General features: G+C 46.0%; 1 protein-coding gene across 1 annotated transcript in view; it reads left to right on the forward strand.

The window, feature by feature from the left end:
* NQO2 (N-ribosyldihydronicotinamide:quinone dehydrogenase 2) overlaps positions 1–19,416 on the forward strand; it is a 47,766-nt gene that overhangs the window by 19,839 nt on the left and 8,511 nt on the right. The window contains exons 3-4 of the mRNA XM_075214391.1: positions 8,267–8,397; positions 17,178–17,291. Coding sequence (XP_075070492.1) covers positions 8,267–8,397; positions 17,178–17,291 — 245 coding nt within the window. The remainder of the gene's footprint in view (positions 1–8,266; positions 8,398–17,177; positions 17,292–19,416) is intronic.

Raw genomic sequence — 19,416 nt, forward strand, 5'->3', positions numbered from 1 at the left:
TATTATTGTTTTGTATTGGCAGTACCTCCACTCACCAGAGGTGCTGCTATTGTGTGCATTAGGGGTTAACCCCCCTGTTCACCAATCATTCTATGCACCTGGGTGTGGTCCATTTAAACCTGTTTCCCCCAGCTCACATGGCTGGTTATTGTTGTCCTAATCCTGATGTCATTTCCTGTTGTCCTTACCTGATTGTTTCTGGACATTTCATGCTACTTGCTGCATCAGCTGGAACCTGGTATTTATCACTGCTCCTTATTACCTGTTATCACCTCTCTGCAAATAAACACAGTGTTTTTCACCGAATTCATGACTCCTAGCTGTACTTCTGTTTGAGAACCGTGACAGTATAACCAGCCCAAAAAACAGCTTTGGAGTCAGGTGAAAGTTTTGTTTTATTCTGGGACTTTTTGCTGCAATCAAGTTTTCATTTGTCTTTTGCAACATGTCTGTGTTACCAATCATGGAATTACCACTGCTACAAACCTTACAAATGGACATTATATTGTTACGCTCCCAGCTGGCAAAATTTTCCACTTTGCTTTTGGACCCACTCAGGAGACTATCAGAGACTGTTTCACTGAAATCTGATACTGTTGATTTGACCCAGCCAACTCTGTCTGCTACTGAATCCGTGCTGCCAACACCTTGCAATAATACCATGTCAAATTTGCATTTAACTAACAACTGCAGTTTAACTAATGCCCGGTTCACAAGTGGGCCACGCCCCCATCTGACCGAAGTGGAGCGACAGCGCAGAATAACCAACAAACTGTGTCTCTACTGTGCCAGCAGTGCACATTTCTTGCAGGACTGTCCTGTCCGTAGACCACGTCAACTTACTGAACCATCTCCTGTTGTTTCCTCTCGGCACTCCAAATCTGTTTATGCTCCAGCATTTCTTTTCTCTGCAAAGAGACCCAATCTGCCAGCTCCAGCCGCCTGTCCTGAGGCACCCACTCCCTCTGTCTCCTGTGCCGAGGTGCCAGCCTCTGTCTCCTGTGCCGAGGTGCCAGCCTCTGTCTCCTGTGCCGAGGTGCCAGCCTCTGTCTCCTGTGCCGAGGTGCCAGCCTCTGTCTCCTGTGCCGAGGTGCCAGCCTCTGTCTCCTGTGCCGAGGTGCCAGCCTCTGTCTCCTGTGCCGAGGTGCCAGCCTCTGTCTCCTGTGCCGAGGTGCCAGCCTCTGTCTCCTGTGCCGAGGTGCCTGCCTCCAGCTCTGAGGTCACATCATCTGCCTCCAGCTCTGAGGTCACATCATCTGCCTCCAGCTCTGAGGTCACATCATCTGCCTCCAGCTCTGAGGTCACATCATCTGCCTCCAGCTTGGCGCCTGCTGCCACTGTGTCCGGTCCCGAGCCTGCTGCCACTGTGTCCGGTCCCGAGCCTGCTGCCACTATGTCCGGTCCCGAGCCTGCTGCCACTGTGTCCGGTCCCGAGCCTGCTGCCACTGTGTCCGGTCCCGAGCCTGCTGCCACTGTGTCCGGTCCCGAGCCTGCTGCCACTGTGTCCGGTTCAGAGTTTTCAGCCGCTTTCTCTGTTCCTGAGCTCCAGTCTGCTCCAGAGGGGGCGCTGCCCTTCCAGTCTGCTCCAGAGGGGGCGCTGCCCTTCCAGTCTGCTCCAGAGGGGGCGCTGCCCTTTCAGTCTGCTCCAGAGGGGGCGCTGCCCTTCCAGTCTGCTCCAGAGGGGGCGCTGCCCTTCCAGTCTGCTCCAGAGGGGGCGCTGCCCTTCCAGTCTGCTCCAGAGGGGGCGCTGCCCTTCCAGTCTGCTCCAGAGGGGGCGCTGCCCTTCCAGTCTGCTCCAGAGGGGGCGCTGCCCTTTCAGTCTGCTCCAGAGGGGGCGCTGCCCTTCCAGTCTGCTCCAGAGGGGGCGCTGCCCTTCCAGTCTGCTCCAGAGGGGGCGCTGCCCTTCCAGTCTGCTCCAGAGGGGGCGCTGCCCTTCCAGTCTTCTCCAGAGGGGGCGCTGCCCTTCCAGTCTTCTCCAGAGGGGGCGCTGCCCTTCCAGTCTTCTCCAGAGGGGGCGCTGCCCTTCCAGTCTGCTCCAGAGGGGGCGCTGCCCTTCCAGTCTGCTCCAGAGGGGGCGCTGCCCTTCCAGTCTGCTCCAGAGGGGGCGCTGCCCTTCCAGTCTGCTCCAGAGGGGGCGCTGCCCTTCCAGTCTGCTCCAGAGGGGGCGCTGCCCTTCCAGTCTGCTCCAGAGGGGGCGCTGCCCTTCCAGTCTGCTCCAGAGGGGGCGCTGCCCTTCCAGTCTGCTCCAGAGGGGGCGCTGCCCTTCCAGTCTGCTCCAGAGGGGGCGCTGCCCTTCCAGTCTGCTCCAGAGGGAGCGCTGCCCTTCCAGTCTGCTCCAGAGGGGGCGCTGCCCTTACCGACTGTTCCAGAGGGGGCGCTGCCCTTCCAGTCTGCTCCAGAGGGGGCGCTGCCCTTCCAGTCTGCTCCAGAGGGGGCGCTGCCCTTCCAGTCTGCTCCAGAGGGGGCGCTGCCCTTCCAGTCTGCTCCAGAGGGAGCGCTGCCCTTCCAGTCTGCTCCAGAGGGGGCGCTGCCCTTCCAGTCTGCTCCAGAGGGAGCGCTGCCCTTCCAGTCTGCTCCAGAGGGGGCGCTGCCCTTCCAGTCTGCTCCAGAGGGAGCGCTGCCCTTCCAGTCTGCTCCAGAGGGGGCGCTGCCCTTACCGACTGTTCCAGAGGGGGCGCTGCCCTTCCAGTCTGCTCCAGAGGGGGCGCTGCCCTTACCGACTGTTCCAGAGGGGGCGCTGCTCATACAGTCTGCTCCAGAGGGGGTTCTGTCCCTCCAGCCCGAGTTGCCAGTCCATGCGGTCCAGCCCGAGTTGCCAGTCCATGCGGTCCAGCCCGAGTTGCCAGTCCATGCGGTCCAGCCCGAGTTGCCAGTCCATGCGGTCCAGCCCGAGTTGCCAGTCCATGCGGTCCAGCCCGAGTTGCCAGTCCATGCGGTCCAGCCCGAGTTGCCAGTCCATGCGGTCCAGCCCGAGTTGCCAGTCCATGCGGTTCAGCCCGAGTTGCCAGTCCATGCGGTTCAGCCCGAGTTACCACTTGGTGCTGTCTGCCCTCAGGCTTCTCAAAGTGCTGTCTGCCCTCAGGCTTCTCAAAGTGCTGTCTGCCCTCAGGCTTCTCAAAGTGCTGTCTGCCCTCAGGCTTCTCAAAGTGCTGTCTGCCCTCAGGCTTCTCAAAGCGCTGTCTGCCCTCAGGCTTCTCAAAACGCTGTCTGCTCTCAGGCTTCTCAAAGCGCTGTCCCTGGCAAGCCTTCTGCCCAGTCCGGGCCTGCTGGCAAGCCTTCTGCCCAGTCCGGGCCTGCTGGCAAGCCTTCTGCCCAGTCCGGGCCTGCTCCCAAGTCTGCCGCCCAGTCCGGGCCTGCTCCCAAGTCTGCCGCCCAGTCCGGGCCTGCTCCCAAGCCTGCCACCCAGTCCGGGTCTCCTGTCAAGCCTGCTACCAAGTCCGAACCATCCGTTGCCAAGGGTGCCAAGTGTGAGCTGTCATCTACCTTTGAGGGGCACCTTTCTCAATTTAGTGCTCTACTGAGGTTTTGTGCTTCTTATTTCCCCTCAGTACCTAGCCTTGCCAGTGACCCAAAGAGGCAAGTTTTGTTTTTGTTAACACATTTTAGAGGAGAGGCTATGGAATGGGCAAACCCTTTTGTTGAGTCTGATCACCCCATTCTTTCTGACTTACAACTATTTGTCGATGCAGTGATCAACAAGTTTTCACCAACACCTCCCGCTATGCCTTGTTACGGGGCCTCTGTATTGTCAGCAGGTCCACCCATCTCACCTGGCCAAGAGATACCTTTGTGCTCCACTCAGTTGGCTCAGGCCCCAATTCCGAGAAAGTCCCGTAAGAGAGGAGGACGTAAGAGAAGAGGAGGTTCTGCAGTTCTTGAACTGGCAACTGGCATGGTCTCCTTTGCCTTTCCGCCCTTGGACGAGGACTTTTCTGCCGGGCCCCCAATTCTGGATTATGATTCCGATGAATTCAGACATTTTTGATAATTGGGCGTCTGGAATCCGCCCTTAAGGGAGGGGATACTGTCACGATCTGCCCTCAGCTTATGTGCTACATGCTGCTTTGCATGGCAGCTCCTGCCTTTTTGTCCTATTATTGTTTTGTATTGGCAGTACCTCCACTCACCAGAGGTGCTGCTATTGTGTGCATTAGGGGTTAACCCCCCTGTTCACCAATCATTCTATGCACCTGGGTGTGGTCCATTTAAACCTGTTTCCCCCAGCTCACATGGCTGGTTATTGTTGTCCTAATCCTGATGTCATTTCCTGTTGTCCTTACCTGATTGTTTCTGGACATTTCATGCTACTTGCTGCATCAGCTGGAACCTGGTATTTATCACTGCTCCTTATTACCTGTTATCACCTCTCTGCAAATAAACACAGTGTTTTTCACCGAATTCATGACTCCTAGCTGTACTTCTGTTTGAGAACCGTGACAGGTATATGGATGGTGGTTAAGGGTGGAAGGCAGGTGCATGTGAGGAGGGAGATGCACACCATCTCGAAAGTGGGTTCAATGGGAGCAATGAGTCAGTAGTGGCAATATAAGAGTAACAGGAGCAATAGGAACAGGTGCAAAAAACAGGGTAGAGCAAATCATAAAGGTAAATACTGTGAGGCATAAATAAAACATGCATATATGAGAACTCAGATCAGCATATAAGAACAGGCCTGTAGTCAGCATTCAGGGAAGGGATCCGTTTGGTCAGCAGTAGGTCTGGTAGCATTAATTGAGAGACAACCGCCTCAAGTGTTCATTTGCAGCAGGAAATAAGAGAGGGCACCACAACAAAAACAAAGAACAATAACATGGCAGCAAGAGAGGTAGTCCAGGCTAAAAGTCTATGCAGAAGTAGGCCCCTCGAGAGATCGAGTCAATGTCCAGCAGGAACGCAAGTAAGTCAATAGTAATCCAATAGATTAGGCCCCAGAATGTGAGTTCCAATAAGATAACAGGAGGAAGACCTGAGGTGGGTTCAGCGAGGAGGGGCTCCTCAGTTAAAGCGAAAGGGCCAATATGGGGGGGCATTAGAAGGTGGGTCTGTTAGGGGTAGTGGCTCTAAAGTCTTTAGATCATTTGCCCCTAGGTGATCTATGGATGCGAGGACTAGCAGGCGACATCATAGCAGCCACTGGTTGTGAGGGAGCCGGGGCAGATCCTGGAGAAAGGCCCAACAGTTGAAACAGGGATTGAGCTTCAGACAGGGATCTTGCAGAAATCTGACGTTCTTGGTGCCAGAGGAAGAGGCAGAAAGGGAAGCCCCAATGGTAAAGCACATTATAATCCCTGAGAATCTGCGTGACTGGGACAAATTCCCTTCATCTGGCAAAGGTAGCAGGGGATAAGTCCTGAAATATCTTCATATGTCAGGGAGAGCAGCTTGCGGGCTCTCCGGAGAACCATTTCCTTAGTTGTATAGAAGTGGAGGTGTAGAATGGCATCCCAAGACTGGTTCTGATCGTACAACCTGGGTTTCAGTGCCCTATGAGCCCTATCCAGGAGGAGGTGGTTCTCCCAGGATCTTAAGGCCAAGGTGGGAGAAGAGACTCTTGAGAGATGCGTAGGCTTTACAGACTTGGGGATTCTCAAGTTGTTTCGTCTGGCATGACGATATTGTCCATATCCTCCTGCTGCTCCTGGACTGTGGATAGTTTATTTCAAATTTACCATATGCCAGTCTCCATGCCAGTCTGGAAGGTTACCACAGTCTCCAGTCTGTGCTTGACTTGGTTGGTGCAGTCCCCAATAGAGGTCATCATGAAGGGCTGTTTGCACTTCAGAATGGACTGAAGCCTTGCGGGCCTTCATTTCTTTGATGAGAGTTATTAAGTCCCATCTGGTGATAGGAGCTGTATCGTCCTCATCAGAGTCAGAATCAGCAGAGTTGTGTGGGGTGTCCACTCTCTGAGGGTTAGTGACAAAAGGTGTTTGCTTCACAAAATACAAAGGACGGCTTCTAGCATGGGGCTTTTTATCCTTAGGTATGATGGAGAGGAGATGCGAGACATGGCACAAGGCAAGGGAAGAGGAGCACACGATAGACCCAGTAGGGGTAGGGATGCAGAATACAGAGTGAGAGCCCAAGGGTAGTCCGAGGGGTTTCAGGACTCAGGACCAGGTCCTAGGACCACCGGTCACCTCTTATATACACCCTGCCAGAAGAATTTCTGAAACAGATTGACAACATTGCTGTGTAGACTTGGGGGGTCAGTAGGAGGACAGTGTGTTACAGTAACTGTGAAAGCACACTGGCACTCAGCAAGTTCATCAAAGGGGATTTACTGTGTCTTGCAGACTAATTTCTGCAAGACACAGTGAAGCTATCCACCGAATGTAGCTAGAAACAGTAATTATGTGAAAGCTGGGGTATGGTGGGATAGATGTCCAAGGGCCCCCCGGCATTGTTCAGGAGCGGGTGAGCGACGGCTGCCATCTAGAGACAAATGCTACTGTCCCCTAAGCAAGAGTGGGGGAACCCCATCATGGGAAGGACCCCAAAGAGAAAGGGGGGTCTCTGCATGAAGCAGTGTGACTGCAAATACATTGGGGAGGAGTCTCCAATACCAGAGAGGGGTAGAACCCCATATCACTAAAGAGAACCAAAAGAAAGAGAAGGGGACATTTTGCATGGAAGAGACCGTAGAGAGAGGGTTGCTGTCAGGGGCTGAGAGTACACAGAGTAGAGTGTCAGAGTACTGGGGCTGGAATCATCCCTGCAAAGGAGGGGAGAGCTGCAGCTGAGAGTTACACAGCATGTGTCAGGACTGCATGCTTTGAAGAGAAGCTGCCTGCCTGTTAGCAGGCATGTGAATGCCCCTGCAGAGAAGGGGTGAACTGCAGTGAAGGATGGAGTACTGGAGTGTAGGAGACATGTGAACTGTCTTAGATAACATTAAGAACTGTGCAGGAGCAGTAAAGAGATATACTTGAAACCAAATTCATACTGATACTGATTCATTAAGAACTGTGCTGGAGAGAGTAATGAGCTGTATATATTTCTGTATTGTTGCAACCAATATGATTATCGTGCTGGAGGAAGAGGAGTGTAAAGAGTTCAGTTTGTGATAGACATGGTCTGGGCCCAAATTATTCTGACTTTTATTGCACTGCACCACAAAGTGACATCTCCTGTGTCCCACTACTTACAAAGAAATACCTGCATGTGCAGGGGCCTCCTGGTCATTTACACCCATGCCCATCAGCTAGACAGGGTTTGAAAAGGAGGTGCACTGTGTACCCTTTACACCCCACTTTTTGCACCCCACTCCCACTGTACACATAGTGACAGGGGGTTACATTAAAACTGTAATTATTGTTGACATCTATTGTAAATATATCTCAAATATATCACAGAGGAATGTCACAGGTAATAAGATTAAGCTTTGAAGGTTAGGTAAGAAGACTCCTGTGAATAGACAAAAGATATTGCAATAGATTAATGGGTAATAGACTATTGTCTACAACTAACTTAAATACAAGCAAGTCTCTGCACATCTAGTTATATGTTACTTAGGCTATTGTATTATCATAGCTTTGTTCCCATTCAGGTTAGTCCATTGCACTATCATGTCCTTACTAGACTACTTGGAGTTCCGCACAGAAAGTGTGGTAGCGGTCATGTATTTGGTGGGGTAGGTATAAAAAGGAAGAAGTTAATATTGAGGTAAAATGAGAGAGCAGGCGTGAAGAACATCTAATGCAAGTGGGGAGAAGCTTGTCAGCACAGTTCGAGGGACTCGTCTGTTAGGGATACTAAGCAGGAATCTAAGTTCTGTTATTATAGAGTGCCCTTGGTGACAGTGCTTTGTGTGAGCCAGCATCCCAGGCCAAGAGACACAGGACGGTTATTCTCATTGAATCACAGAAGGGCCACACTATGTATTAAGAGCTGCTATCAAGGACCTTGCCATCACTTACTCAGACACAATGCACTGCTATCTGTAGGACGCTCTTGCTTACCTGGCTATTGTGTATTGTATAGTGGAAACTCGCTGTTTTGTTGTGCAGTGTTAAAGTACACCTTCAATACTAATAACATGGTGTTACACCTGTATCTGTTATCAGTCTGAGTAATCTAAAGGACCCCGATCCTCACACTGTATCAGAACAGTCATATGTAATTAAAGTGAAAAGTTAAGCTGAGGATAGGCGCACATGAGTAAAAATTGTATTTATACTAAAATTTCCCGGACTGCAGTTTACATTTTATAGCTTCTTTGTAATACAGGTACTTGTACAATAAAAAATATTTTTCTGCATCACAGGAGACCTCTGTAATCCGCAGCACTTCAGTTATGGAATGGAAACAAAGGAGGCTTTTAGAAAAGGTGGTTTATGCGAAGACATTCTTAAGGAACAGAAAAAAGTTCATGAAGCTGATCTAGTCATCTTTCAGGTACAGTGTTGAAATTCTTATATAGAATTATTATTTTCAATTATCATTTTGAATTATCACTTTGAATATGTTCATTTAATGTTTAGCTAATACTGTGTGTCACTGCTAAGACATAACCATAGGCATTCAATGTCTCCCTTTTAAAATCAATGCTCATTCAAATATATAATGGACCTAAAGAACTAAATAATAGCTCATTAACTTGCTAGCACTCTTTCAAGTAAGGATAGGATGTTGTTGGATTACATTCCATGTGTGCTGACGTCAGAGCTGTGTGTGCCACCCAAGCTGCAAGGAGTGCGGGCTGTACTGAGATGAGCTGCCTGACATTTTCGCAGGGCAGGGAGGAAATGCTAAATAACTCTCAAGATACAAAGGAGTAAAATTTGTACAGCAGTTCACACACTAACCATGATTTATTTGGGTGGACATACACTGAAAGAATAAAGAATTGTACATACATTTATTGTTAAAGAATTATGGAATAACATGCTAACTTGAATTTGGTTATATACTAAATTACCTATTGTGTATGAATTGTGGTAAAGAAACAATAAGTTAAATATAATTGAATGATTAATAAATGTGTGAGCATTGAAAGAGACTATTTAAATTGACTTTGAGATACATAGAGAAATAGGGCCTGATTCATCAGGGAAAGGAAAGCAAACAAAATGAGTAACTTTTCACCTTGGCAAAACCATGTTGCATTGGAGGGGGATATAAATTTAAAATGTGGGGACAGATTTATAGTTGGATAGGGCATGTCCTAGTTCAACTTTCAATTTCAGTGTACAAATAAAGCTATCAAGTATTTGTGTGCTACATGAAAAAACACACAGTATTTAACTTATGTGCAAAATAATAAACTATTTTGCACCCCTTGCACTGTAACATGGTTTTGTCCAGGAGAAAACTCAGTCAATTTTTTCCCTTACTTTCCTTTATGAATCAGGCCCATAATCTTTATTATAAAGTCTTCAAGAATCATATCAAAAATCAAGAAAAATTAAACCAGTTTTTGCCAATTGGCATTTTATGATTCATGATTTTTCTTTCTGATACACTTTCTCTTTGACTATCAGTTTTTAATATTTTGCTGCTTTTAAATTAACTAAGGTTTAGCAGGGATGTGAAGTATTTTAAAGTATACCAATAAAGTTATAGAACTTTTATATTTGCCAATATAAGAGTGTGCACCCTCTTAAAAAACAAACAATTTTCTTTTTTTTGTGTATGTTTTATCTTTAAAGTCTGAACAACTTCACAATAAGTGTACAAAAAATAAGACCTCTGAATCATTCACAAAACCTGTAATTACAAGCAGTATGCTAGTTTGGGTGTTCATCATCATCATCAGCTACTTACACCTGCCCCTATCCACCTGCAAATAAAACTGCCTTCTGAGCTGTATCTGCGAATGCACCGCAGTCTGAATCCATATGCAATTGGTCGAACACATCCTTACTGTACAATGCCTACATTAGAACACGTCCTATGTACTATGGTGTAGGGGCCCTCCCAGGCAACCTGCAACTTGTTCTGCCGCACACGGATCAGAACCAGAACCTTTTGCCCCACCTCAAATATGCATTCTCTCACATTGCGGTCATACCACAGCTTCTGTTTCACCTGCACAGCTTTCAGGTTGCTCTATGCCATCCTAATTAAGGACTGCAATATTTCCCTGAACTGCACTACATAGAGTACCACTGACGTTTCTGGGGTGAACAATTTCCCTTCCCACTCTTCCGTAATCAAATCTAACGGGCCGCGCACCAGGCGCCCATACAGGATTTCAAAGGGCGAGAAGCCAGTGGATTACCGCGGTACCTTGCGGTATGCAAATAGGAGGTGCAGCAGGAACCTCTCCCAGTCTGTTCCCTGTGACTCCACAAAAGTCCTAAGCATTTATTTTAGTATGCTATTAATGCATTCACACAGCCCGCTGGCCTGTGGGTGATACGGGGAAGTAATTAAATAATTCACCTGCATCTCTTTACAAAGACTCTGCATGAGGTTAGACATGAACTGGGTACCTTGATCAGTTAACATTTCTTTTGGGAACCCCACCCAGGAGAAGATAGTTATAAGGGCATCTGCTATTTTGTCTGAGCGAATGGAGGAAAGAGCTACTGCTTCTGGGCACCTAGTAGCATAATCAGAGCCGGATTTAGACCTCATGGGGCCCTAGGCAAGATATTGGTTTGGGCCCCCCCACTCCCCGAATCAATCCATAGCACTATATTTTTTTAGCATAGCATATACCCCTATAGTTAAGTAGAAGGGTAAGCTATGTGCTGCCGCACATGACGCTGCTCCTCCTGCATCACACTGTGGCCCCTCATTACTGTCCCTCTCATCACACTGTGCCCTCCTTTATCATTACACTACATCAGACTGTGGTCCCAGCAGTTAAAGAATAATGACCATGGACCCCATATTTTGTCAAAGGATCTAGCAGAATTTTGAATTATACTAATCATATACGCCATACGATGAATATAAAGCTCAGTGGTCGAAGTGGAAATTTAGAAGTGGCGGTATGAAAAATGTAATGGGAATGTAAACGAGTGAATGTAATTTTATTATTTTACAATGAAGGCAGTATGAGAAGTAGCGGTATGGCATACTACCATATACACCCCACTTCCACCATAGCTTACCTTTCAATTCACACAAATTGTACTTTATCTTTAACTAAACTTAGGTATTAATCATAATTAACATGTCAAGAAACTGCAGTTCAGGGTTAGCAAGCCCAGTAATGAAAAAACAGTAGTCTCCTATCACTACCACGTCACAGACCGTCCGCCACTACTGTTACTGACTGCAGCCCTTTACCTACAGAAACATGAAAAAGTGCTGGAATGTAATAATCATGTTAATATGTCAGTCTTCCGCATGAATCCCATAGGGCAACATTTAAACAAGTCAGACCTCCTCATAATATAAATCCCTACAGATTCAGGAGAGTTGGCAGACTGTGCTGCTCTCTCCTACCTGTTCTCGTCACTTTCATCACTTGTGGCTGCTGTGTCTTTTGATCAGTTGCTGCTTGTCTGGATCCTGAAATGTTGGAGACCCTATTTGGAAAAAAAAATGTGTACATGAAATCTAGTGAAGTCCAACCAGCCCCAGTGTTAAATCAATATAGCACCCACATTTTATAAGTAGGCCTCCCTCCAACCAAAACATTAAATTAATAGTGTTACCATTTCAAAAATAAACCTATTTCCCTCCCACAAACAGCCCCTCACACACACATAATATAAATACACTGGCCTCTCACACACACACACATAATACACAAACACAGTGGCCCCTCACACACACACACACACACACACACACACACACACACACACACATAATACACACAGACAGTGGCCCCTCACACACACACATAATACACACAGACAGTGGCCCATCACACACACACACATAATACACACAGACAGTGGCCCCTCACACACACATAATACACACAGACAATGGCCCCTAACACACACATAATACACACAGACAATGGCCACTCACACACACATAATACACACAGACAATGGCCCCTCACACACACATAATACACACAGACAATGGCCCCTCACACACACATAATACACACAGACAATGGCCCCTCACACACACATAATACACACAGACAATGGCCCCTCACATACACATAATTCCACTATTAATATACTACCCTCCCCCAACTTACCTTTTTCCATCTAGGAGTTTTGCAGTCTTCATCCCCTTCACACATGGGACGGCACCTGTCATGTGGTGCACGTCCCATGTGACACAGAGCAAGCCACACAGAGGAGGTAGGGAGGAGACCAGCCACCACACTAGCCCCTCCCCCATCTTGCTGCACCCGACCCCCCCCCCTCCCCTGACCCGCGACACCCCCCGCACAATTTTTTTTATTTTATCTTTTCCCCCCCAGCTGGGCCCCCATTGAGAGCAGGTGCCTAGGTTGCCTAGCGGTAAATCCGGCCCTGAGCATAATCCACTACAGTCAGAATGTACTCTTTCCCTGAGCTACTGTGAATGGCTAGAGGATCCACAATATCCACAGCAACCAGTTCAAAGGGTTCTGATATGATGGGCAGGGGAATGATAGGGGCCCTCCCCACATCACTAGACTTCCCAATCACCAGGCATGCATGGTATGAATGACAGTACTTGGCTATGTCAGTCAGCATGCCAAGTCAGTAAAAATTGTGTACCAAACGAGCTTTAGTTCTGGCAACACTCAAATGTCCTGCTCGGGGTATCTTATGGGCTACTTTCAGCAACCTTTCTTTATAGGTCTGAGGTACAACTGGCTGCCTGTCAGCAATTATATCTGAATGCCTACTCGTGACATTTTTCTCTCTGTACAAAAGGCAATTTTCCCAAAAATCTTCTTCGCCTTCAAGACAGTACTGACTGACCCTCCCCCTCACTGTCGATAAACTGGAATCAGTGTTTTATTATGATTTGAAAGTGTCATTTGTTACGCCCCGATCCCGCTTGCAGGCACCTGTACCGTTACCTCATTCTCACAAGCAGTGATGCCGGCATATCCTGGCTTAAGTTGCTCGCATGCATCGTTGGCAGTCTGGTCTGCGCATGTGCAGAATCACAGTCCACCTTTGGAACCTCCTCTCTTCCCTCATTGGCTGCGGGATCGTGGAACACTGTTTAAAACTACCAGGTGCACCTGCCGATTGCCTGTTCTTCAAGCTCACTTCCTGTGCTCTAGGATCTGGCTCCTGTCTTTCGTTGTGGCCTGCGTGTTGCGGTATCAGCCTGCTCTCCTCCAACATTGAACCCGCTGTTCCAGTGTTTCTTCTACCATTACCTGAGTTACCTGTATGGTGTCAGCTTCGGTTCTCTCCATCCGCTGCCTCTCAGAGCTACCGCTGTCTCTGTGACTTCTCTGCAGCCGTCTCAAGTTACCTATGTGGTATCAGCCCCCTCTCTCCCAGCATTGAACCCGCTGGTCCAGTGACTTTTCTACCTCTACTCATAGCTTCCTGTATTGTGCCTATCAGCATTTCTCCTCACAGCCGGCATTGGTATACCACTGTTCCGGTGACCCAGGCACCTTCACCCGATCTATCCCTCGGTGCCACCCTCAGTCTTCTGCTTCCGTTTGGCTCCTCCTCAACTCTCTGCTGTACTCTCGTGAAAACCACCTAGACTCCGCGCCTGTGAGAGAGCTCAGTCATTCAGCAGAGTCTGGGGATCCATTGTTCTACTAAGACAATCGTGACATCACTTCTGAGCTTATCAGTGTTGCACACAACATGAAGCCGCTCATTAAACTCACTGCCTGAATCTGCAGCTTCTACAGTGAGGGAGGGGGTGGCGGGGGATTAGTTTCTAGTGAACTTCCTTCCATACTTGCAGGGGTTACCGCACAGCTCCTCTGTGCTGATCTCCGGGTCACTACTACTAATATATTTGATACATTTTCACACTTTGGTTCACCTTCAGAATTGCGCACATGTAAATCGATCTGACTACATAAAACGTTAGCAGACATGGTATCACATTTAGGCACAATCTCACACATTTTGCCCTGATCAAATTCACAATCCAGGGGATTTAAAGTGTTAGGCTTTCCAACAAGAGCATTATCATCAAACACATTGGCACATAAGCCCTCCCTCTGCATCACAGGTACCTGCAAATCTGCATGAGTATTCTCAGCAGCACATCAAAATTCATTGCATATTTTTGCACTCATGTTATGCTGGTCAGCAGAATCCATCTGGGAAAGAATAGGGTTAGTTTGCATCAGTGCATCAGAAATGACATCACTTTCATTTATATAAGCAGCATGTATTCTTCCCAAAGCAGTTCCCAACACTATCATGGCAGGCAGGTTGTCTAGTACCCCAACATCTCGTATTCCTCTGCCAGATCCCCAATCTAGGTACACTCTAGCTAGAGGTACTGCAGAATGCAGGCACCCCACTCCTCATACAGCAATAGTCTTCCCCCGGGAATAATGTTCTCTGGGCTCACTAGAGCTGGATATACAAGAGTCAGGTCTGTGCAAGAGTTTAACAATCCAAGTGCAACTTGGTGTCCTACCTTAACCACTTATAGATTGTCTCTGGGGCGTTCTTGGGTATCCTGATGCACACAGGATGGCCGACACTGGCTTTCCTGCTGGGCCCCCCACAGGAGAAGGAGTTGTTTTCTTCTTTTTGGGGCAATTGACATTGATGTGCTCCACTTCATCACATGTAAAACACCTGTGGCCAGTTGCCACAGTTCCCCTGAAGCAGAGGGGTTTTCTTTACTTCTGATAATTAGCTTCTGATCAGCCTCCACAAGCGCTTGAATCAGTTGCTCTCAGTTCCTGCCGGGGATGACAAAAATTCCTCTGTTGACACACAAAGCCAAAAGCTCATCCTTTTTCATCTGCTTATAGTCAGTGGCCATGCTGGATCTCACACTTCCACCAAATAAAAAATAGAAAAGAAAACAAGAAGAGGGGGACAGAAACTATTTGTGTAGTATATCTTTTAAAATTTTGTAAGACTTGAGCGTAATCTCCGGTCAATTAGTATGCTGATTCTCTCTAGAATCACACACCACTAATTCAATTAAGCTGCCACCAGTTTTTCACGAACGCCTGTCCCATATACAGCAAACTAAACAGCTGCCCATGACTGGCGTCATCTTAGTCACTTAGCAATGAATACACCTTTTCTGCCACCACAAAGGATTTATTATGGTGTCCTTACGGTCACTAAAACCACTTATTAATGTTTCACACTTAAATCACATACACCTGTAGTATGAGCCTCCCTGGGTTTCGGAAGTTCACAAAGAATCTCGGAAAATACACTAGAATAAATGAATTTTTTTTTTCCAAGGCTTAGCTACAAAAAAGTTTATAACAAGACATACAATAGGTTGCACAAATAAGATTCAGAAATAAAATAGGAAATAAAAACCAGAGTCACTACTTACTAGCTAAGACTTGTTGTGTTTGAGGGAACAAAATTGAGAAAAATGAAACATTTCAGTCTTGATAGAACCCCTCATGAAAATGCACAATATAATGTCTAAAACAGAAGATTTTAAACCCTTCTTACAGGCTCTTCACCTCCAACTTAGGAATTACATTTTCAATTAAATAAGATTGATTATCAAAATGACACAGAAGTGAGTTATGGATGTTCGGAGATCTAGAATGTTCACAGGACCTGAGTTCCCACCTCTGCTTGTTCTGATTGGCTAGATTGTTTACAACTTTCGGGCTTCAAACTCCTTCGAGATGTTTATCTATCCCGGGCCTGGCTAGTTTCAAAATACTATTGACACTTGCATAGCTTCAGACTCATGTCATTTAGCAAAGCACACGTTGAGATTACATTACATGGATACATACAATATACATTTTCCTACCTGTATATTAAGGGAAAATAACAATAGAACATAATTGTCACACCAAGGTATGCCGAATCTTGAAGTAATAAGTACTTGGGTCCAGAACTCTAAATCTCACATAAGGTTGACATTACCTATTACCAGTTATTTATACATTAGAGTGTATCTTTGCACATGCCTTTCCTTCATACTCTGTATTATCTCTCTCTGGATATCAGGATTGGGAAACTTACATGTTTCTATCATTCTTTCTCAGCACTCTCAGACCATGGGACTCTACTTTTTAAACTCAACTCCACTCAGCTCAACTTTCTTTCTGGAAACTGACCACTCCTGGGTATCGCGCACACTTCCGTCACCCATGGAATCATTATACTTTCCCCCCACATGCACATTAATTAAGCAGCATGACATAATTCACATAGGAATATCTGCATGTAAATAATTTTGTTAAAGCCCTCCCCACCTCTGGAAATGAACAGAGAATAACCGTAAAAAATGTTTTTTATATCAAACTTTAACAAATGATTTCCTGCCTCTGTAAATAAAGCAAGTAGCAGGGGGTCAGCATAGCTCCTCTTGCATAGCCTTAGCTATGGCCCTGGCTGGAACAGAAAATTTATAGTTAAAATTATTTTGGTGGAACATATAGTAAGGAAACTGGCGCAGACAGTGAAAAGAGGTGTCTGTGTTTGAACAGAATGCAGTCATAACATTTCGCTTTGTACAGGCCAGTCAGTACATAATGAATATGTATCCGTAGGTGGTCAACCCCTATAAGTGTAACAAAGTCTGCAAATAATGTATTTTAATCTATGATAAGGGTAAACTATAATTATGTATCCATTTTCCTTAAAGTTCTGGTTATTGAGAAAAGCATTTAGATCTTGACCACCACACACTGTCAATTTTTTTGTTAAAGTCTACAGTGTTATATGCTGCAGCATCACTTATGCTAGTATATATCAACATGGCAACACAGACAGTTAGCAAAGGCTGCATTTTATGTAATTATATCAAAACAAATATTTAGCAGTTATGAATTCTGAAAACAAGTTTAATATACTAAGTAATATACAACATAGTGTAAAATATAAACATAACATTAGAGCTACACCATCCATAGTGATATAGTTACCTCTTAATAATGAAAGACTAATTTTTCCCCAGAATATATATGTATATTATAGAAATCAGGCCTGGCTCCTAATAGGCTGTTGAGCAGAGTTCACCATTCGTCCCCCAACAGAATAAAATTTTCCAGCCAGCCCCTGATTGGAGTTCTGTGCAGTTAATAGTAAAATAACAAAAAATGTGTGCTTATTTAAAGTATTGCTTGGAAAAAAAGAATCTTATATCTTGCTTCTGTTATTTACTTCCAGTTTCCTCTTTATTGGTTCAGTTTCCCTGCTATCATGAAAGGATGGATAGATCGAGTCTTTGTACAAGGGTTTGCTTTTGATTCCTCACGCTGTTACGATACTGGATTATTTAAGGTGTGTTGGATAACCAAAATATATCATATGGTATTATATGGGAAAAGTATATACTCTTTATATATGGATCTGTATAAATGCATATCATAATATAAGCACACAAACATATAAATGACAAAAACCACTGCACATTCCCAGAGCCACTGGGAATTCCAGAATCCTCCAGCACCCAATTCTCACCTACTCCTACTAAGTACTGGAGCATGTATTATCATTCTAAACACAATGGGGCTGATGCTGAGTTAGACACATATGCGTCCATATAATAAATAAAGCTTTAAAAACCTTCATGTAAAAACAGTGTATAAACGCCCATATGCTGAGCCGGAGGCATCGTATGGTGCATCCAGCTCTGCTCCAGTAACATATACGTCAGGTTTACATCAAGTATACTTACACCCACATACACTTACATCAAACTATGTCATAAACACATGAAAAGTTTGTTAACATTTGTTTAGATAGCGAAAAATGCTTTCACTATTAGGTTTGTTTATAGAACCTTCTATAATACAGCAATTATAATGCTCCTTCTTATGTATGAATGAAAGATACCCCCACAATATCATATATTATAGGCACTATCAAAGAAAAAAGTTTAAGAAGTGAATCCGCAATCAGCCAATCAGAATTGGCTATAACTCAGTGGTTCCCAAACATTCTCAGTTTGAGGCACCCTTAGGGTCCATACTTTTTTCAAGGCACCCCTAAGCCAAAATAATTATCGGGTAGTCCTGTTTTTTAAGTAGTTAGGTCAAAATAATGTAATAAGTATTTAGGCCCCTTCACCATCACACTGTGCCCCTTCATCATACCACTGCACCCCTTCACAATGTATCCCTTTGCAATGTATCCCTTCACCATATCATAATGTACCACTTCACCATATCACATTGTGCTCCTTCACAAAGTGCCCCATCACAATTTCACGTATGCCCCTTCACAATATCACGTGTCCCTTCACAATATCACGTGTCCCTTCACAATATCACATGTGCTCCATCATAATGTGTCCCCTCACAACATCACCCTGTGCCCCTTGCCTATTTCACCAAGTGCCCATTGCCTATTTCCCCCTGTGCCCCTTCTCTATTTCACTCTGTGCCCCTTCTCTATTTCACCCTGTGGTCTTTGTCTATTTTACCCTGTGACCCTTGTCTATTTCCCCCTCTGCCCCTTGTCTATTTCCCCCTGTGCCCTTTGTCTATTTCACTCTGTGCCCCTTGTCTTACCTTTTACTTGCCCTTCTTTCCTCCATTTTCTCCTCCCTCTATCTTGAGGTTCCTCACTACCTCACTACCTCACTTTTCACTGAAAATGTCGGGCGTGATGAGCAGGGACGAGGGGAGGTGGGAGGAGAGCACCTGGGAGCCATAAATGTAAGTTTTTTTTATTTTTGTTGCCCGGCTGGCGGACAAACGGGTGGTGACAGACAGAGGGGAGCACTTGGCACCCCCCTCCAATTTGGCTACCCTGCTCACTGTCGGCCCTGACCATGGTACCCCTGTGTGATCACCGCAGCACCCCAGGGAGCCGCGGTGCACAGTTTGGGAACTGCTGGGCTAGCTAGTGCTGGAGACTGTCATAAGTGATACAGCTAATTACAGGTGGCTCTGCCTTAGTTCACAATAACAAGAACAGGCTCTTCACCTACTCAGAATGGATTGACTGTCCCTGTTTTGTCTTTCCAAGCATAAGGAGACAAGTGTCAGATCTGCATAGTAACATTGGCACACATTTTATTTGAGGGCATGCACAGTACAAATTTGCATATTTTACACTAAGCAAATGAGGGTAAAAAACCAACTTAGGATGAGCCCCAATGTTACATGTTGTTATTCTCAGAATTAGAAATAAATATTGCTTCCCTCTTGTAAGAGCTATGACATTCATTTGGGTGGACTTATTGGGAGATTTACAAACAGCAGGTTCACATGGTCTTTGATGTGAAGTTTTTAAACCGAACGGTATAATAAAGGCCAAACTAAACATCAAAGCACATCACTCAAACCTGCCAGGTCTAAACCCACAATCCCGATATTTGTGCGCCCTTGTTTAAGGTGATAAAATAGTAGTGCCCTCTGATTTACAATAATACTGACCTCTATAGGCTGTTCTCACTCCA

Source organism: Mixophyes fleayi, chromosome 5 (assembly GCF_038048845.1).
Source record: "Mixophyes fleayi isolate aMixFle1 chromosome 5, aMixFle1.hap1, whole genome shotgun sequence".
In the NCBI taxonomy this organism is placed as follows: Eukaryota; Metazoa; Chordata; class Amphibia; order Anura; family Limnodynastidae; genus Mixophyes; species Mixophyes fleayi.